The following is a 21,012-nucleotide window of genomic DNA, read 5'->3' on the forward strand; positions in this document are numbered from 1 at the left end:
ACCCTGCACCCCACTCGTTCCTCTCCGGAGGGGCTGCTCCACCCCAGCAGCTTTGGTGTCGCCAGGGCAATGTGAGCCATGGGCAGGGACACCCCCCTCTAGATCAGGTTGCTCAAAGCCCTGTCCAACCCGACAACCCCAAGTTAAACACAATTTTGTGCTCAGCTCCATTAAATGCGGAACTCACCTTTCCAAAATGAACAATCCCAGGGTCAGAACAGCCGCTGGTGGCTGCAGCAGGGACAGCCCCACAGTCACCACGGGCCTGGGGACAGGACAGATTTGTGCTGCCTTGGTCCCCACCTTGGCTTGGATCAGGCTCGTAGCACCCTCAGCACATCTTCCACTCATCTCTGTTCTCTCCACCAGCAACTCCAGGAGCAAACCCAGTGTCAATAACCAGAGTTTCTCCAGAAAAGGCTATTTTTACTCTGTTGCCTCCCTCAGCCCTGCATACAATTCCCACCCTACCAATAACTCCAACCTGCATTTACACCCCAAATACCTGCCAGGGCCCAGCATCACATGAAAATCTTCAGACTTTAAAGCTCAAAACCAGCCCATGCCCCACGGTGGGTGTAGGAGGGCGACAGGGGAGTGGCTGAAGTTCCTGCCCCAGGGATCCTGCACCCAGTGCCCATCCCAGGGATGGGTGACCCCTCCCACCTCCCACTTCCCCACCAGCCCTGTCCCAAGACCCTCCCCTCTCGTGCTGAGTCCCAGCGTGCAAATAAAGAAAGAAAAATCCGATTGGGCATTTCTGCATTGAAAACATTTATTTTACAACAGTGGTTTCCGATAACTTAGCAATCTTTATTTTAGTTTATATTCGGACATACAAGACACAAATTACCATGCTAAAACAGAAAATAATTCTTTCTGCCGTCGCCGCGGGTATGTACAGGAGCTCAGTAGTATCGAGTGTTACAATCCACAAAGTTCAGACAGCCACGTCTACTTACAGACAACTCAAAGTATGGTCCTTTAGTAACATAACAAAATAGATATATGTCTATATTATAATTGCTTCTCAGATGCATTTATACTTCGATTGTGGTGGGTTTGGTTTGGTTTCTTTACTATTTTTTTCTTTTTTAAAGATGGGCTCCCCCCTATCCCCCACCCCCGCCCGAGCTGAAGTGTGGTACAAATGCAGGCGCATTCTCTCCCGGCATCCTGGGCTCCCTCTGGCTCCATAAAGAGGCCAGGAAACCAAACCCGAGGAATTACACAGTTCAGGGCCTTGCTCACATGCAAAATGAACATAAACCGCCTGGGATGTCAGCAGTGACACCAACCGACCCATCCACACCCCGCCCCAGCAAGGCAGGCAACGGTGGGATGAGAGGGGGGAAGGAATGACAGTGACCAGCTCAGCATCCAGCAAGGAAACAGCATTTGGAATTGGCAAACTTGGAGTTCATCAACCGTGATGGTCACAAACAGAACTTCAGCGGTGTCAGCAGCAAAAATCTCCCCAGTATTCCCCCATTTCCGCCGTGAAGCAGGAACCCCTGGCGTGCGGCGTGTCAGGAACAGCCCCTGGCAGGAACAGCCTGAGGAGGAGGGCGGTGGTGACTCTACCCAGCATGGCTAGAGGGGACATGGTGGGACTCAGGTGTGCATCAGCCACAACCCTCGTGCCTTCACGTGGATCACTGCCAGCTTCAGCTGTAGGAATTTCAGTAACTCCAAGTCCTTATGGAGCCAGCCTGCAAGGGGAGGGAGAGCGCCCGGCCGTGCAAACACCACGCTGCTCATGTGGGAATTCCCCGAGCAGGAGCTGCTTCTCCCACTCCTAGGACCCATTCATTTGTACAACAGGCTCCCACACCGTGTCCTCACCAGTCCCTCAACCCCACAGGTCGGGTTTGGGTTCTCCTGCAGCTGAGAGCAAAGAAGCACAATCGTGGCCACACAAAACTCACACCTTCCCCCTATCTGGCTGAGTTCAGAGCACTACTTGGAGCCAAATCTCATGGTTTTACCACCAAAGAAAAACCCAAGGTGCACACCTGTTGTATAAATATATACATATGTGCATATATACATACATACACACACGTGATGCTGCAGCCCACGCCCTCAGCACGGGGTGGACCTTGCTCTGTGAGCTCACCCAGCCCTGCTCCGAGGAGCCCAGTGTGGTGAAAACTAGGGAAAAACACCCAAATCCATGTGTTCTATCACAGCTTCAGCGATGAGCACATGAACCACATCTAAACACCCCACATATCAGCTGCACAAGCTCCAGTCACTCCAGAGCTACCCCTGTGCCCTCTCCAGGTCTCCCTTCTTCCCTAAGGAAAGCTGGGGCAGGCAGAGCCCCGTTCCAGCCAGGGGAGCTGGGACAAGGGGCAGCTCATGGAATTCAAGTAGATTGTTAAATTTTCGGGATGGTTTGACAAGCAACCGCTCACAGACTGCAAGAGAACACCCACAGGGCTGGGAGAGGGAGCAGAGAAGACAATGGCACTCGGGAATGAACAGCCAGTTTATATAAGAGCTTCCTCTATACATATACATACATATATATATATATAACCACCAGAAATTCCCAGCATCTACCCTTTTAACACCAAAATGAACTGTGTGCATTTAACATTGGCATAACGAAAGTTCGTCTTCCAGATTTGTGGCATGTGGCTTGTGCAAACATCAGACAGCCAGCTTCCCTCCCGCGGCTTCTCCTCGTAAAGGAAGTGTCTTCTTGGAAGAGCACGGGAATTGCAGTCTTGCTGAGTCCCAGACAGTCCCAGTAAGCCTCCAAAGGCAGCTCGTGGAGGGGACCATGGATCTTGCGGGAGCTGAACACTGACAAATTTCCTGCCACCTGGTGAGTTACTGGCTACGATTCTTTCGAGAGATTTTAAGCAGCTGTTGGTGCAATGAGACACTACAAACTAGATGATCTCCACTAGAATACAGAGAAGCAGCACCAGATGCTGAAGCATGTGTTTATATCGACCTGACACTATAAACTATAACTGGGGGGTTACGGTTCCGCGCTCCAAGATTAACGCATTTAAACACCATTCGGAATTACTGACACAAGGTGGGGGCTGCCAACTGCCCTGACCACCCTGCCAGAGTGACCTGCTAAACATGATGCCAAGACACAGGTGCACTGGGTACAAAAAACCTGCAGCATGAATTTCCTAAATTATCCAGAACTGGCAAAAAGATCGAAGGGCGCCAGAGGAAGGGCACAAAATAGTTGAGAGAAGCAGGTGCCGCTCTCAAGGAGCGTGCGTGGTACAAACGCTCTGGAACAGCCCCTCAGAGTGCACTGGGGTCCCCCCACACCACTGAACTGCCTCACTGATGGGACAGGAATAGTTTTTCTCTCAGGCTCCTGCCCTGGTTACACCTGTGTGAGGTGTTTACAGGCTGACAGGAGGGTTTGGAGAGCTGCACTCCCCCGACCACAGCCCTGCTGCAGGACTGGGTGTTTCTGTGCCAAGCCCAAGCCCTCCTCAGTTCTGCCCCTCCAAACCTCCAAGAGGATCCCTCTTTAAGAACACTAGGAGTGCTAATATCTAAAGCAGTTTAAAAAGATTACAAATCTAAAAAGAAGACTAAAAAGGGAACATGGCTCTAAAACATCACTGCATTGGACCAGCAAAAACTGACACCCTATGGGACGCCACTGAGGTCTTACATAAATTTATATACAGATAAATATTTAAGAATTTCCTACAAAAATCACTAAGAAAATGAGACTGGCATTTAAGGGGTGCAATGCCCCTTCAGTACAGTGTGTTTAGGATGTTTTAATCCCTAGGAAGGATGAGCAGGACAGATCCAGCACCTCCTTTTCCAGCAGCTCCACGTGCCAGGAGGGACAGCCGGCACCTGAGAGCTCTTGGCAGCAGCTTTCCCTCCTCACCTAAGCTAGGAATGGCTCTCCATGCAACACAGGGATGAATGAGTATCCTGAACACCAACTCTCCAGATGGGATTCATCCCAATGGAGCTACAAGTGCTAAGGAAATCGGTGCTGGAGAGGTTGGAGGAGCTGGGTGGAGGCGGCCGAATGACTGGAATGGAGGACTCAGGCAACTTGTACAAATGATACAACTTTAAAGAAACAAATAAATAAATAAAATCCAAGTTCAAGTTTTAATTCTGGCAACACGCTGGACAGAGATGGACAGTGCTCAGGTTTGATTGTGGAGGGAAACATTCAGCACTAAGCCAGGTCAGACTACGGCACTGGGACGCTCCTCCTGCCCAAGCTCAGAATTCCTGCCTGAGCTTCCCTCCCAGATTTTAAACCATTATTCCCAACAGAACTTTGCATTTACTATGATTCTACTTGGCCATTACGAAGTGCAACTTGTGTTAGAGCCCAGGGTACTCCTGTACCTTCCCTCCAAGAGAGGAAAAGTGGGCATTAATGTACTTATGTGCCATGACACAGTTTTGGCTTTAAAGAAGGAATGTTTAAATCACCTCCTTACATAGTTCAAGAAGAACTTCACTAATACACAATGATCCTAAACTCAGAGATTAGGCAGTAACATGGGCAAACTCGAAACTGCTTCAAAAACCATGAATATTCCTCTAGAATTATGTTTTCCCATCATTCCCTGTAACTGAGATCTCGGAACGGTTTCCCTTGGAGCATCTAACATCACTCTGGCAGTAACAGACTAATTTCCTGTTCTCACACCACCCACAGACAGAACTGACAGGAAAGCAGTCTCTCTCCAAACTCATCCCTTGCTAAGCAAAGAACTAAAACTGCAAACTTTTCCTGGATGTCATCTTTCCCCACAGAAAAATGTTCTGCCTCTGGTCCTCACGTGCTGCCCACACTTCAGTTCCCTTGGCAGGAGCCTGCGGAGTGACTCCAGGTGTGCCACACACCTCCCTGGAGCCACAACCTCCCACCAGCCTCTCTACTTCTGTGGAAACAGCCAAGAGAGGTTAAGAAATAAGAGTATTATTTCAAATTAACAGTGACAACCAGCCCCCAGCACTGGAGGCAAAGCTGCTCTGCAGTAGAGCAACACCCAACAGCCATCTCCATGTTACCAGTGAGATGAACACAGGGACAGGGAATGGAACAGATCCCAGGGAACAGCCCCCTCCTCATTCGCTGACTTGCTCCAATTAGCCACACTCATTTACAAAGCCAAAAAAACTTTTTTTTTTTTCCTTTTTTTTTTTTTTTTTTTTAACCAAGAACACAATTTGCAGATACAGGCGATTTTAACCAGTGAATGCGGAGAGGACAAAGCCTGCACATGCCCCACCATATTCCAGAGGGCAATTCTATACCAAGAACAGGCTTCAGGCAAAATCTACAGGGACAGACAAAATGATACTAGGTTTAAGCTAAAAATGGCTTTTTGTTCCAAAGGGTCAAAGAAAGACATTAACTAAATAAGGACCTCAAGCCAAATCATACAGAAATGTCCTCAAGGTCATCCAACTCAGGAAAAGTCAAAAGTATCTTGCACTAAACCACCACATTTCAGGTCTGTAAGGACTATGGGCAAAGAAGAAATGACTGAAGGAGTGTGCTGCTGAAATTGAGCCATTAATTAAAAGTAACAGATTTTGGGGGAATTTGGGGGGCCAGATGTGGTACTAAAATCATGCTAATCTGCAGCAAGCTCCCATGCAGGCAAATATGTGCTTGTACCAACAGCCACAGCAAAGTCTGGGTGTGCAAACACTCCTCACTGAGCACTGAGACCACGGGGAGAACATGTTCTCCTACCCAGCACGTTTGACATGGTTTCATGGCAGATTTCACGTGCTCCATCCTTGCTGCTCATGCAAACACAGCAGGAAAATATATTCAGAATAGTTCTCTGGGTCCCTGCCCTTTCCTGGTGGTCTTTGTGCAGGCCAGTGGATCTTTACCCTGCTCCAAAGCACCACCTGGAGCTGGTGAGGGAGCAGCAGACACGGGGGGAAGGTGCCAAGAGCCCCTGCAAAGAAAGAGGGGAAAAACAGAGAAGGGAAATGGGGGTACAAGGGACAGTAGAGGTATTGTGATATAAAACTGTAATGATCAAAATTAACGAGGCTGTAATTACCCACTGAAAGTGCTAAGTGTGGGCTCTCTGGAGCTGTTCTAGGTCTGACTCTGCATCACCTAAAGCAGAACTATTGACAACAAAATACACCAGCAATTCAGCAGCTGCCTAAAATGCCTTTTTAACAGTTAAACCTCACTAAACCACAGTTTCTAGAACAGAATTCGGAATTGATTTGGTTTCAACATGGTACAGGGAACTTTTCAGTGGTTTCCACATAGTTGTTTCAAGGAAAAGAGAAACACTGGTGTAAACAAATCTAAATGCAAAACAATGTGCAAATTATACAATATAAACACAGAGAAAGGTGGTTTGTTCTTAAAAATCCATTTAAGTACTCCACAAAAATGTTCATGAGAAAATTAAAGGGTTAGTGTATTATAAAAGCTTTAAAAAAAGACATGTAACATCCCATTTGCCCATTAAAAGTCTCAAATCATTAGAACAAATTTTTAAACACCAATTGTTTTTAAACATTTCTGCTGTTGCCTACTGTCTGCATTTGACTCATTTGCTCAGTGAGAGCCAGTTAACCAGTTTCACTTTAAGATTCTCATGCATTCAGAAACAAAGCTGCACTATTTGGTCTTTAGCATTACAGGAAAACAACTGAACTCAAATCAAAACAGAATTGTGCTTGGAGTTAAAATCCCACTGCCACCACCACAGGAGCCCATTCCCAGTTGGTTTTGGTTCCATTGTCACTGGAGATCGCCTCATACACAATGAGCTGTTCAACTTACTGTTCAAAGATTGGCAATTCTCCCTTTTTATTTTTCAAGGTAGATTTATTTAAGCTGAAAACCAGCATTAGAGAGGACTCCAGCTCTGCAGGACTGGCATTTTTTGGTTCTTGGCTTTGTAAACTTGCTTAGATAATAACGCAGGAATAGAAGGAGGAATGAAAGAATTGGTTTGTTGCACTCAAATGAAAATCCTCAACTTCTAAAGGTCTTCGACAGCTCAGCTGTACAGAAGAACTGTGGCTTCTGTGACACTTTTAAAATCTCATTCTTAGGCCAGTACTGCTGCTTAAAATGCAGAATGTCTCCATCGCACTGGTATTGTGACAACTCAATACGTTACACCACAGACATTTAACATAACTCCATACATGCTAAAAAAAAAAAACAAAAAACAAAACAGGAGGAAAAAAAAAAAACAAAGAAAGGAAACAAATAAGACCGTAGCTAAACTGCTTTAAATACTGCATGCTACAGCACTTCACGTATCGTCGCGATACGACACTGAAAGGTGACAAAAGGCTGAAGGGATTACAAAATATTTTCGGCAGGTTGGAAAGCTGCCTTCTTACTGTGGCAGAATTATTCCCCCTCCCCGTTCTCTACTTCTAATGTTCATGATTCTAGTGTTGAGTTGGCCATGTATTTTTTTTTTTTTTTTAATCCATTCTAATGACAGTGTTTCCTTAACTTAATTAAATCCATCAGTGTGGTAGCTGGGGTGAGAGTCAGCTGTGAGCTGGGTTGTCTCTGTGGCTGATGCTGGCTGTATCACAATAGGTGCGTCTGAGGCCTCTGAAAAGCGAAGACAAAAGGCTTAGCACATCAAGGAAAAAACACAGCACTGTATGTTTTGGTAAGCACAAGTCACATCTCCCTACAACCCTCTGATAAAACCATTTTACACTCCTTTAGGAGCATGATATTAATTAATTCCCTGATTTTCAGTGTGCACACAACAGTATTCACCTCAGCTCTACATGTGGAATGTTTATTACATTTCCTTCTTTCTGTAAAAGCAGTTGATCCTCACCCACCATTCAGCAGTGCCCATTAAAAATGTCATCAGAGCACACCCAAGGCTCTACAGTATTTTAAATGATTAGTTTAATCCTACAGAAACAGCTTCACAAACAGTATTAGAGCTACGAGGGTAGCAGTGCCAGTTCCTCCACACCTGATGCAATTAAGGCTGCCTTGACACCCGCAGCCTTTGGGGTACCTTTGGGTGCAAGAGCTCCTTTCTGCAATCCCACATGGCTAGTCCATATGTTACCCCATAATGATGGTCACTCACTGCTCTGAAGCTGATGCCACCAGGTTCAACAAAGACCCTCCAGGTGTTTTTAGCAACTTTACCTCTGGTGTCAGCATCACTCGCGTAACTCGTGGCACAAACATTCCCTGCTCATCATCCACACCCCAGGACCCGATTTCTCCTCAAGCATCTCACTGAGCGCTCCAGCAGGGACTGATGTTCATCCTAGAGAGCTCACAGCGCTTTCACCTACCCCTTTCATCTGACTGCAACTGTGCCTCCAAGTCCTCTGGAGAGACGTAGAATTCCTGCTCTTCGCCTTCGGGAGGTTTCGGTTTACACTTCCCACAGCAACAATTACAGCAGCAGCACAGACAGCAGCAGCAGTAGCAGCCTGTGATGAGCCCACAGAACACAAACAAGGCCTGCAGAGGACAGAAAACACAGAAATAGTCATAACCTGGGTCTACTGTGCCATGACCACAGAGTTTGTGAGACTTGGACACAGAATCAGAGAGCAAAACCACAGCAGCGCAGAGACAGAACTTAGTAGCTACAGCTTTGTACTTTATCATTGAGAAATACTTGCAATTATGTGCAAAAGTGGCTATGCTTCTCCACATTTTACACTGAGGTGAATGCTGCCAGCCTGGTTTGCTTGAGTAATTTCTACCATTTAAGTTAAGTGGACTATTTTGCTGCATCTGGAAGAAGGTACAGGTCTAATAAGCACATCTGTACTAAAATCCAGGGGTACAACAGTTGAGGACAGGCTGTAACTTGCACAAATAACCCTGGAAAAGACTAAGCTGTACCAGCTGATGGACAGGCCACGATGTACCCACAGCAGGGACTTGGAGCAGCCCAAGGGTGTGGGCACAGCTGAGGATTGATGCTCCCAGTACGTGAGCACGGCAGCTCCATGCAAGCCACGTCTGCCAGGTGCTTATCACAGTGACAATGGGCTAAATTAAAGTTTTCCTATAGGTCACTCTGCAACTGTTTGATAAAAATAATTTTACAGACAGCAAACCAGCACGGCGGTATAATTCTTGTCTTCCTTAGGGGAATCAAGAGATGGAGGCAACGCTGGCAAAGGGTAGAAAAATGGACCCACACAATGAAATGTACGGAGATTTTCTGTGAGCCCAAGTTCACAGGCAGGACTCATTCTGCAAAATTATTGACCAGATATTACCAGAGAACACCCCCAAATTCTCATCTCTTCTAAATCCACTAGAAGAGTCCAAGCTTCAGTTAGCAACCCAGGTCTTGCTTATTAGACCTGTATCACTGGAAGATCCTAGAAAAATACTTCTGAACTCGAGATCATAAGACAGTAAGAGAAGGTGTTAGAAATTCAGCAATTTCCAAAGGTAAAAACCAAGAACAGTTATCAAATAGAGCTCTCTAAGAGTTTCCAATACCAATCCAGAACAACTCCTGTGCCCTTTTATTTACCTTTGCCCACCAGCTGGACAGCACGAAGTATGTGTTCACATTTTCTTCACCAAACTGCTCTGCTACATAGAGCCCCAGAGACCCATACTTATCGTAAATGTTCCGCTTTGTGGCATCGGTCAATATTGCGTGGGCATTATTGATCTCTTTAAATTTTTCTGCTGCCTCTGGATTATCAGGGTTTTTATCAGGATGATATTTCAATGCCAGTTTCCTGCAGGAAGAAAAAAGAGAATAAAACCTGGGGTTTGGCTTCCTGTTTTTTGATTTTTTTTTTTTTTTTCCTAATTCCGTAGCCTGCCACTCAAGGGAGACTTTCAAGTTCCAACTGTTTTCCTTCGACTGTGATTCAATTTCCCCGGTGATTCTTCCTTAGATGATAATAAAAGGCTACAGCAATGTCTATCTTAGCTCACAGGATTGACTTCAGACTGTCGGATTTGACCCTTGGAAATCCATTGGAACAAAATAAGAGACATTGAATAAAAATAGGTTTGGGGGGTTTTTTTTATCCTCAGCTCCAGCAATTTCCACCAGTGAGTTCTGCTCCTGCTACAGCAAAGACACACCACAAGTCTAAGGTATAGCAGCAAAGAGTAAATAAAAGCAAGTTGCCACAGCTGCTTGAAGAGTGTCTGAACTGCTGCTTCTGCAGTGTCTGAACACAAAAATAGAACAGACGATCACTTGTGGTTAATTCACCAATTCCTGTGCAGGAACAAAGTACTTTTCAGTTCAAGTTTTGCTAGAATAGAAAACACTTCTGAGTTTCGAGATATCAGGAAATCACAACGTACCTCCCCCTAATCAGGCCAGATCTCTTACAACTAACAAAAAAATCAGATAAAGCACTGATAAATGCACTAGTTCTCATGTCCCATGCTATTTACAGACATCAATGGAAATAACTGGCGAAACACCTCCTTATGAAGAGAAAATACGTGCTCCCAAGTAGAAAAATGACACGGAACCACACGCTGGCTGTTCTCCCTCACCACAAAAGGTACTTGTCCTCCTACAGAAAATGACCACAAAGTCACGTACATGAGAAAGACAGGAGGAGTCTGCAGACAATTACATGTCAGCTTTGCAGTGCGGAAATGTTTAGACAAACGTGAAACAAAGACGTGTGCAAGCACTTGGATGTGCCTGCAAGTATCTCAGAGCATTTAAAAACCAGCCTGAGTGTGCCCTTGGGACACTTCACTGTGCATGATGCTGCTCCAGTAAATCATGTCCATGGCTGCCACTTGTGCCCCAGCCTTAGCGAGGGCTGAAATAATCACAGGGAAGTTTTATAAACCTGGAAAGGGCTTAGTCAGGCTGCCATAATTAAATATCTTTATTTCCCATTTCTTACACGTACACAAACCCCGCAGCCCTCAGGCCAGCAGAGGATGTTCAGACTGAACATGATAAAGGAGCAGCAGAGGAAACAAGATGTGCTCAAGGTTCAGATAAGTGTGAAGCAGCTACATTTCACCCCAGGATCTATTTGGGTTGTTCCTCCAAACCAAAAACTCACAGTGTTTCCCCCAAGCAAGTAAAAATATTTTCCAGTTGCTGGAAGATAAACTTCCACTTTAGGTTTTAGGAAGATAAAGCAAATTTTTGAGAGTCTGTGGACCTGGTTTATTCCTTGACCTCACCATGTAGTTGCCATCAGTATGTAACTTTGGAAGGGAAAAGGCTTGGTAGAAGTTAAAGACCAGAGGAAAACAATTTTGACAATGAGTATCTTCATGGAAAGATAATGCTGACCCCTAGTGTAATCCAAACACATTGCCACGGGTCACAGCAGCAATTGCCTTTAAGCAGATTTATGGGGAATGGGAAAAGGAAGACGTCACAAGACACCTTTTTTGTAGTTTTTATTTGGTTAGTATGAAGCCTATTGCATGTGTCCAACTCTTAATGAAAGAGATACAGAAAAAATAGGTTTTTTTAACTAATACCTCCACAAAGAATAAGAAATTTTGAACAGAGTTCCAGGAAAAAGTAATCACTGATGCTCTGTTTTCATCCTTATTTATATCTTTAATCTCTGTGTCCCTGTGCCAGAAGTGGAAATGATGGACAGCAGGGCAGTTCTACACATCTGTGGTACCCTCAAGACAGACACAAGGCTGCACAACAGGAAGAGCTTAACTCTGATCATAGTCTTAAAATTCTGCTCAAATTTAGGCAAGGACCTTTCAGAATGACACTGTGCATTTGAAAATTTAACTTACTAGATATAAGATGGACAAAGTTAAAGCCTAGGCATATTTTCACATCCTGTTTTGCAAGAAACAACCACATTTTCACCTGGTTTTCCCACATATTTTCCTTGCAAAAAGTCTAAATAAACCAACTGATGCTCCTACATAAACAGACCATTTGCTGAACACTGAATTAAAGCCATTTGTGCTACTGGGACAGGTGTAAAACTCAAAGCTTTACCTGTAAGACTTTTTGATATCATCTGAAGTGGCGTTTTTGTCCAGCCCCAGCACGTGGTATAACGACTCCCCAGAGGTAGAGAGCGAGCGTTGCCTCTGGTCTGCCATCTTGAGCTAACCTGAGGAGAGAACTGGCCCCTGCAAAAAAAGAAAGATTAAAAAATGCTTAAGCAAAGGAAAAAAACAGAGTCTACACAACAAGATTCAGCTTTTATAAAATGTGCTTTGAAAAGCACATTTTAACTTCTTTACACAGGAAGGTAAAAAGTTATAAAATTCAGTGAATTAACAGTGACAACAACTATTACATTGCTGGCACAACACCAGCCACCCCGAATCCTCACTGTATATACTCAACTCTTCTTTCCAAAAACCCCAAATCAAGAGCTGAGGTGTAGCTCTAGCGATGTAGTGCATAACACATCTCTCAAGTCACTTCATCCCCTTTCTTGTTCTTAATATTAAGATAATTTATTTGTGATAGCACCCATGAAAACAACATGGCAACAGAGAAGTTGCTGTTAAGTTGAGGCTGCATTTTTGCACCACACTGGCATAGGAGTAACTGACTTTATTTGCAATTTCTGTTTCAGAAATTACATTAAAAAAAAACTAAAAAACCCCACAAAACATAAAACCAACCTTCCCCACAACTCCCAAATCCCAGTCCCCCATCTTACAGCAACACCAGGTCAAACAGAATCCTTAGACAAATCCAGTGTGGCCAAGCCTGTGCATTCCACAAGGAAAGAGGAAATGTCTGCCCGGAGAAGAGATCCCCTCTCTCACAAGTTAAAGCTGTGGATCCAACATTTAACATGCATTCCAGTTAAAATCATGCTACTTGAACATGGATTAACCTCCTGCTCCACATCCAAACGTGACAGACCCCAGAGGTGTCCCCTGTGCCATGCCAGGACCAGATCTGGTTCTGCCCTCTCCCATCCTGAGGAGATCAGCTTTGCAGTTCTTTAGCTGCAGAACTGCAGCCAGGATGAGCATCCAAGAAAAGACTATTGGCTATTTTTGGATTATGTCATTACAATTAGCCCACACCAGATTACGCAGCCTTTGAAAAAGATATTTAAAGCACCAGACTTTTCTAATTTAACCCTATGTCTTGTATAACAAATTAATAACCTCAGCTTTCACAAGGCTGGCTGAAAGCAACACCCTCACCCCCTGCACTGCCTGGGTGGAGCTGCGACCACACCTCTGCTTCTCCCAACACATGGGAATTGTCACACCCACACCAGGGGACCAATGACAAGGATGTGGACAGACACATCACCACTCGTGATTCTCTCCCTCACTTGGCCTCTCTGACTCTACATCCATTTAACACTAGGCACCAGGTCCAGTTGTTTTAACTGGAATACACTGGCTCAACCAAACTCTCATCTAACCTCCTACAAGAAGCCTTTGGCAATTCTACCCAGTTTAATTTAAAGCTTCCTATAGGAGGCTATCAAGTATTACTATTAATAGTAAACTATCTAAACTTTAATTCTTTGGCTAAAAATTCAAACTACACCCCAAATCTGAAAGGCGAATGAGTGGGTAGAGAGAGAAAATATTTTCTTTTTAAGGACACTGTTCAGTACCAAAAGCTTTCTGTATGGGAGGAAAATTACTGAGTGCTGCAAGACACAACACAAACTCACTTATTTGGGTATAGGGAAAAGAAAACCATGTTCAGGAAAGAAACCCTCCACCCAGGCACAGAGCAGACACAACCCTCTGGGCCAGCTTTTCCCAAAGGCAGCCTCCCAGCCCCCTCTGCCCAGGAGCTGAGGTCAAAGACTGATGATCCTGACATATCTCTGATAATCTACCTAATCACACCAGCCTGCTCCTGCTGCTCCCCAGGCTCCCTGCTCAGCTCCCCCTGCTCTGTGCCCACCACCACTTCCTCCCACCCTCGCAGGAACCTCCCTGCAGCTCCAGCACGCCAGTCCCTGCCAGCAGCTCCCTGCCAAGGAGTGTCTGTCACTACTGCTCTTGGACAGGGATCTGAGAAGTCAGGAGAGGGAAAAAAAGCATCCGATTGGAATTTTACATGTTGATTTAGCCTTTGTGAAGAAGATACTGCTTCAAACAGGAGCTTCCAGGGCATTATGGACATTTTTGCTAAAAGCTGCAGCTCTATTTAAGCATAACAAGCTTCCCGTAACATCAATCCAACGTGGCATTGGTGACAGATGCTGCAGATCACAGCCATACACCATGTTCTGCTTAACAAAATCTGCACTGTTAAATTAGGGCCAATTTGTTTAATAAAAATGAATTCAGTTTGACCCAGGCAGTATCTATCAGTCTGCAGGCACAGAGATACAATTCCACACTGCTGCATCCTTAATTGCTTCCATCTGAACAGCGCTGGGGATCCACAGCTTGGTGTAATGGGATGTTAGCAGTTATTCCTCCAAACTGGTGTGAAATGGACACATTGGCCTTGGCAGAAGAGTGGAGGACAAGGCAGTGATGGGAATTCGTCTGGGAAGCTTTTTGCTTAAGGGAACAGAGGATTATTATTACTAGGAATGCAACCTTTGGCTTTTTAAATACAAAACAGACAGTAAAGGTGCAAGTTATTTAAGTTCCGAGTTTTCCTAAACTCAGGTATCATTTCTCCTGCTGTTTTCACACGTGACTCTAATTCACAATCCTGAAAGCTGCCCTGTATTTTTAAAAACTGCTGTGTTCAGCAGCAACAAGCCATCTGCTCCCTTTTTTAACCAAGCAGGATGCCCTGAAGAGGTTTCTCTGGGAAGGCTCTGGAGAAAGGTAATCTCCTGGATTAACCAGCAGAGTGTTTAACCATCTGAGTACCACAACATCCCGCCTCAATCAGCTCTACCACAACAGGCAACTGCTTTCAGCACCAGCTCGCTGACAAAACTCAGATCAAACCTGGCACGTTATTTATGGAAGTCAGCCTTAATGTTCTAAATACATCCACGGAAAACTTGACCTTACAAACACTAATTTGCTTTTCAGCTTCCCAAAAGAATCCCATCAAGTTTCATCAAGCTGGTGATGCCATAGTTTCTGTCAGGTCTGCTGACCCTTTTGGAAGTTGTATTTAACTCATTAAAACGGCAACGTGTTATTACAGCCAAGGGAAAAAAAAAAAAAAAAAAAATCAATAGTTCTCTGCCAGTTTAGGGAATTAAATACTCACAGAACATCCCAAAGGATGTCTGCACTGAAAAGGGTGACAGCAGGTGTGGTGGCCAGAAGCAGGGAAGGAGGAATTAAACTCCATCTGATCCACTGCAAGGTGCTGCAAAGAATTTCAGGGGAAGATGGCAGTGAGGGGGATAAATTTTTCCCTAGAAAACATGCTGAGCCATGTGGCAGAATGGAGGGTGGAGGTACTGACACTGCTCACACAGACAGCAGTGAACCACCACTGCTGGATCTAGGAAAGGCTACCTTGAAATAAAGGGATGGAAGGCTAATTCCATGGACACCACCCACATTATGTCGGTGTCATTGGGCTCTGGAAGCAGACTAACAGCAGCACTTCCCATCTCCCTCCAGGGCTGAAGCACTGAGTATTTATTCAAGAACAAACCTCTAGAAACTGTAATCCTCAGCTACCACTTTTCCCATTTCCCCCTGTGTAAGTCACACAGGCATTGCTGTCCCTTTAATTTCCTTGCTCCAGGAAGGAATTGTGGCTGTTCAGCTCCACTGATCAAAATCAAAAGGGGCACAGGACACCAAACAAGGTTAGCTTTAAAGATATTACTGCAGCAGTATATCCTGGGGCAGAATCTCCAGAATTCTGAAATTCTCCATGCCTGTATACTCATCAGTTTAAATTCCTAAAAATTAAATAAAATAATAAAATCACTCCCCGCATGCACATGCCAACACAAAGACCTGCACACGGGTGCTGTCTTTATATTGAACTGTCTACAGACAGTGTGGGGAATCTGGTTGAAAACAGCTGCTCCAGAAAGTGAAATCTCACTGTAAAGGAGAAAATCCACCTCCTCCTGACACAGTGAATGATACCCACTAGACACAGGATAACGGGAGGTTATTAACCTTAATGGATATTGTTTGCAAAGGAGTTTGGTTAAAACCAGCCCACAACATCTTCCCAGTCCTCCAAAATATCACCAGTAACACAGAGAATAGAGGAATCCCCAAAAAGGGAAAATAAGAACCAGAAGGAACGACCCAGACAGACTCAGGGAAGTGCTGGAAGTGCTGGACAGGAGGAGGCTGCTGCTGTCCCAGCTCAGCCCAACCCTGCACACCTGTAACACAAACTATCAGAAATGCTGTCAAGCCCTCTACAGTTACAGTTTCAAGAGCATATTAAAAGATGATTAGAGTCCAGCTTGGAAATGTTTTGCCAGCTTTTACAAAACTAATGTCTAGTTGATACTTTATTCTACAACTTTAGGAAGCGCTTGAATATTTTAGGAAAGATTTGGATTTCACAAAGCATTGCTGCTAAGTGGTAAAATATGTTGGTTAAAGCTAGATTCCAGCTTTGCAAAGATTTCCAGTGCAGAAAATTAACTACAGGTGTTAATCTAGAACTGAATTTTTCTATCCCAACCAGTATTTATCAGTAAAAGTCTAAATAAAACCACCAAGCCTGAAAGAACTTCAGTAAATATTGATTTGTCGCAGAAAGGAAAAAGCACCACTGGCCTCTACATCCTGTCCATCTGTCTCAGAGTCACTTAGAGTTGTCCTCACAATCTGGTATTTTTCAAGGGAGAAAAAAAACCAAAACATTTTTAAAAGGGAGATGAGAGAAGCATACACAAGATTGTGTTACCACAAAAAATATGAGGTGTTTTAGTCTTGGCTTCCTGAGGTAGTAAGAGATTTTTATAGGAAACTGTTTTCTCGGCAATATTTTGCATTTAAATAAGAAGTTACAAGAAATAAAAAATTCCAGAACTCACCTGGTGTCTACTTTGAATACTCTAAGGTAAGTGATAACAACCTTCACACACTCCTAAAACTGATTCTCCTAGAGACAAAACAAAAGTAAATTAGTTGTTCACCAGTTCTGAAGCTGAGGATTCATAGATAAATTATCATCACAATATTGGACAGTAAAAACACAGAAGTGTTTTATAAATATTTGTACCGCAAGTACAAAGTCCAATGTAAATACTTGTCTTTAGAATTGATAAACTGTCAAAATAAACGACAAATATTTAAAAACACAGAGTCAAGGCCTCTATGGTTTGAATCAGAGCTTCAGTCTCTTTTCCCCAACTTTTATCATGGGAAAGATACACACCTACCCAGTTGTATGTAAACTCTAATAACCATTACCTGTTTAAGGCTTTGGGCTTTTTCAACTTAGTCCTTTGTGAATGTCCATACTGAGAACACGAGAAGCGTGTTTTTCAAGTCTTGGTAATCTGTTGTGCTGTTAGAGAGAGGCTGTAAAGCAGCTTAGCTAACACAGCAGACCCCAAGCTCTGGCACTGGAGCAGCAGGCACAGCCTGCTCTGGGGAGCAACACCAGCTCCTCTTGCCAGGACAGGTTTCCATCAAGAAAGCCACGGTGTCATCCAATTCGCATTCCCTCATCCTGAAGCAGATCACCCAAAGGAAAAAACCACTCTCATTTTGGTGTACAAGGAGGGACAGAACCTGAGATGACCCAGCAGCACACACTCGGTCTTTCAGCAGTCAAGGCTCCAGGTCAGCCATCACAGGGAGATAACAGAGCAAAGGGGCAAGAGCAGCCTAGGAAATGCTACATGGTGCTACGGAAAAAATCAGGGAAAATCACTGCAACAGATTAAAATACTTTTCTGATTAAGCAGGTGCAGGACACATCCAACCCACATTACCAATCACAAAGTCACTTATGCATTAGATGACTGTACAATAAACCTCATGAGTGGAACTTCAGAGCAGCTTTTACCTGGCAAGTCATGGCTTAATTGTCATACAAACCCTTTCAAGAGCTTTCAGAGAACAGGCTCTGAATGCACTCAAGAAATAAACTCCCCATTGAATTAATAATTAGGCCTTTCATGGGCTGCAAGGTTCCAGCATGGCAAACAGAGATGTTGGGAATACACCCAGGGAGCTGCTGGCATTGCTGCCCACAGCGGTTGCCTGGTGCCATCTGTAAGAAGCTGCTTGATCCAGCAACACATCCCTAAGAGGGTATGAATGAGCCAACCAACAACTCAATAATCAGCTTATTGTTAATGGATCTGTTTAGTTCCTTTGATAGGAACCAGCAAAGGACTTTTCCACAATAATGAAAGGCAGGGAGCTAAACTTTCCCACTCAGAGCCTGTGCAATACTAGAGGGTGGACTAACTCCCCACAGAAAAATGTCCTATTTTGTGAAGCTGTAGAAGCTCCCAGGTTCTCTGCCCACAGCTTTCTTCATTAAAAAGTAATCCACAACAAGAACATTCTTTAAGCATTTACAGAAAGCTGCAGGTTGTTAATGGTGTTGGAAACCAAAATTACAGCTTCCTACCCAGATGAAGACCACCTCTAATTGTGCCACTGATTCTGTTTCAGACAGCAAATCCAGATCCAAGAATGTTGACAGTAAAACTATGTTCAATTTACGGAAATAATATGAGTAGAACAGGAGAAAAAAAGCAAAGAAAAAATGTAATTTGGAGGAAAATGTACTTTGAAAAAAGGAGCTATCCTGCTAAGGTCAGTATATTGGGCATATAATGATGCAAATATCATGCAATGATACGTGGATAGAAGGTTCAAATACAAGATTCTGCCCCAGGCCTCATCAAAACTCCATCAGCAGAAAAGTTAGTATTTTTTTACAGCACTAATAACTATAACAACCAGCCATGTAGACACTCAAAACATACAGTGAAGTGTTGTTTTAATATGGATGCAAGTAGCAGTATTTCCTTCAGTCTCACAGCTATGCCAATACCAAGTTTCATTAAGAGCAGGCAGCCTAATTTACAGCTGAAAATAACCAAACAAGACAAAAATAAATTCCCAAGGAAACTGCTTCTTGTAAAAATCAAAGTATATGAGAAACCATCGCCAGCTACTTCGTATCCTCCCTGCCAGCACTGAGCCAGCCCAGCACCTACCAGGGGTTTGCTCCTTCAGTTTCTGTTGCAACTGGCAATTCCAATTTAGTGACTCAGGAATGTTTTGATCTCCCCATCCAATCTCATTATTCAGCAGGCCAGATCCACTGACCCAGAGCTCTACATAATACCCTGCTTGTAATTACTTGTAAATATCTGCCCTCCTTATTACATGATATTCACAATCCAAACAAAAGCAGAGAAAATGAAAGGACAGATGCTGGAAAATGAATGGGAGAGTTCAAAATCCACATCAGTCAGTACATGACACCCGGTTCAACAACACATACAAGAAAGAAGTCTGGGGAGAGGAATATATAATTGTAAGAATCAGAAAATACAGAAATGAGTATGAAAATTAGGAAAAAAAAATAAAGAGTGATGAAGATAAAAACAAGCAAAGAGCTACATGAATGCAAACTGAATTCAGCAACACATTAAAACAGTGGTAAATTTTGTAACACGAAAGAAGAAATTCGCTTGGGGAGGTTGCATGCTCTTGCAACCATTTTGTTGATAGTAAAACCAGCTCTTCCAGCCTTATTTCTCCTGCAAATTTGAATCCAATTTATGCAGTGTTGTATCTTCCCCATATACTGGAGCCATAAATTTGTTCAGCACCCTTTCCTCCTCTAACCAAGAGACAGATATTGCCTTCTCCTTCCAGCAATCAGACATGTTCTCAGCTCTACTGGACAAAAAGCTTATGTGTTTCTTGAGAACTCAAACCTCCTCTGAGAGATGCAGGAGAACCCTTTTTACTGAATAATTCTACTGACAGAATTGTTCTCATCCTGCTCCATAAGTTGTTACCAGAAAGGGGGAATTATCTTCAGCATACATTGCTTGATAACCCATCTCCACCATGTACAGGAGCTGTATCGTGGTGAGCAAGTATTTAAAGAAATAAGGCTGCAATTAAGGCAAATAAAATAAATCAATATACAAAACAGAAACTCCCAAGTCTTTATTTTCACAACCCTTCTTGCTTACATGACTTGCAAAATGAATCATTACTGGAAAAACAATGTGAAAAAGCTGAAGGAAAAGGATTCTGGCTAACAAGGGCCTGCAGAAGGCCACTACTATTTTAAAGCACTCTTCTTCGTCCTGTCTTGAAATAAAGATTTTAACCTATTAACTGGAGCACTAACACTTCCTATTTAATTAAAACATCCAAGTGTATGTTTCAGCATTGCTTATATTTTGTATATCACAGCACAAAAGCCTCTCAGCTGAATTTTGCTATTCCATTTGTGACCTTTCCATAAAGATCATGTGAGAGATCTCATATCCATAAAAACATCGTGTTTTAACATATAAAACCTGATGGAAAGCTGACTATCCAGGGAATTAATGTAAATGCATACATCTCCTGGAAAAGAAGAACTTTACTGGGTCCAAATCCATCTGCCTTGGGAACAGAGGACAGGTCTCCTACACTGAAAGACTACTACACTAAAAACTTCCTTAAATTCTTGAATTCTTTTTAAAAAAAAAAATAGAAACAGACAGCTTTTAAATAATTGAAATCTGGAACAGTACAATTTTTCTGCTAAATTCAAATCTGAACTGACACAACATCCACCACGGCTGACTGCTAGACAGGTTACAGCGAAACTTGTGACAAACTTAACTACAGCGACACAGTGTTGTTTCTCTAATGAGCTTTGCAGATTAAAATGTAACCATTTAAGTCTGATTGACCAGCCTGCTACAAAGACTTGTGACCTTGTACCCTACACAAGAGTAAGATTCAAACCTACTAGAGTAGGTTTTCCATATTAGGGGAGAAAATATGAAGTATTGCATTTTCATTTTCTATCTGCTCTCCTCAATTAAAATAATTACTTTAAAAACCTGAGAGGGGGTAGGGTGGGTTAGTGGATTCACTACTTAGGATTTCATTGCTCCTATTTAATCTTTCAGCAATACTGAATTATTGTTTATGACATCACAGTGCTTTATGTG

At 43.5% G+C, this 21,012-nt stretch overlaps 1 protein-coding gene across 2 annotated transcripts in view; it reads right to left on the reverse strand.

Annotated features, from left to right (window-relative positions):
* Positions 1-757: 757 nt before the first annotated feature.
* DNAJC5 (DnaJ heat shock protein family (Hsp40) member C5) overlaps positions 758-21,012 on the reverse strand; it is a 30,874-nt gene continuing 10,619 nt past the window's right edge. For both annotated transcript variants that reach the window (XM_040079768.2, XM_040079767.2), the window contains 5 exons: positions 16,894-16,961; positions 11,958-12,094; positions 9,516-9,729; positions 8,308-8,479; positions 758-7,591 (listed from right to left, as the gene is read on the reverse strand). In XM_040079768.2, the coding sequence (XP_039935702.1) occupies positions 7,488-7,591; positions 8,308-8,479; positions 9,516-9,729; positions 11,958-12,064 (597 nt within the window). In that variant the 5' untranslated portion in view covers positions 12,065-12,094; positions 16,894-16,961 and the 3' untranslated portion in view covers positions 758-7,487. The remainder of the gene's footprint in view (positions 7,592-8,307; positions 8,480-9,515; positions 9,730-11,957; positions 12,095-16,893; positions 16,962-21,012) is intronic.

The sequence above is a fragment of the Hirundo rustica genome, chromosome 16 (genome assembly GCF_015227805.2).
Source record: "Hirundo rustica isolate bHirRus1 chromosome 16, bHirRus1.pri.v3, whole genome shotgun sequence".
In the NCBI taxonomy this organism is placed as follows: Eukaryota; Metazoa; Chordata; class Aves; order Passeriformes; family Hirundinidae; genus Hirundo; species Hirundo rustica.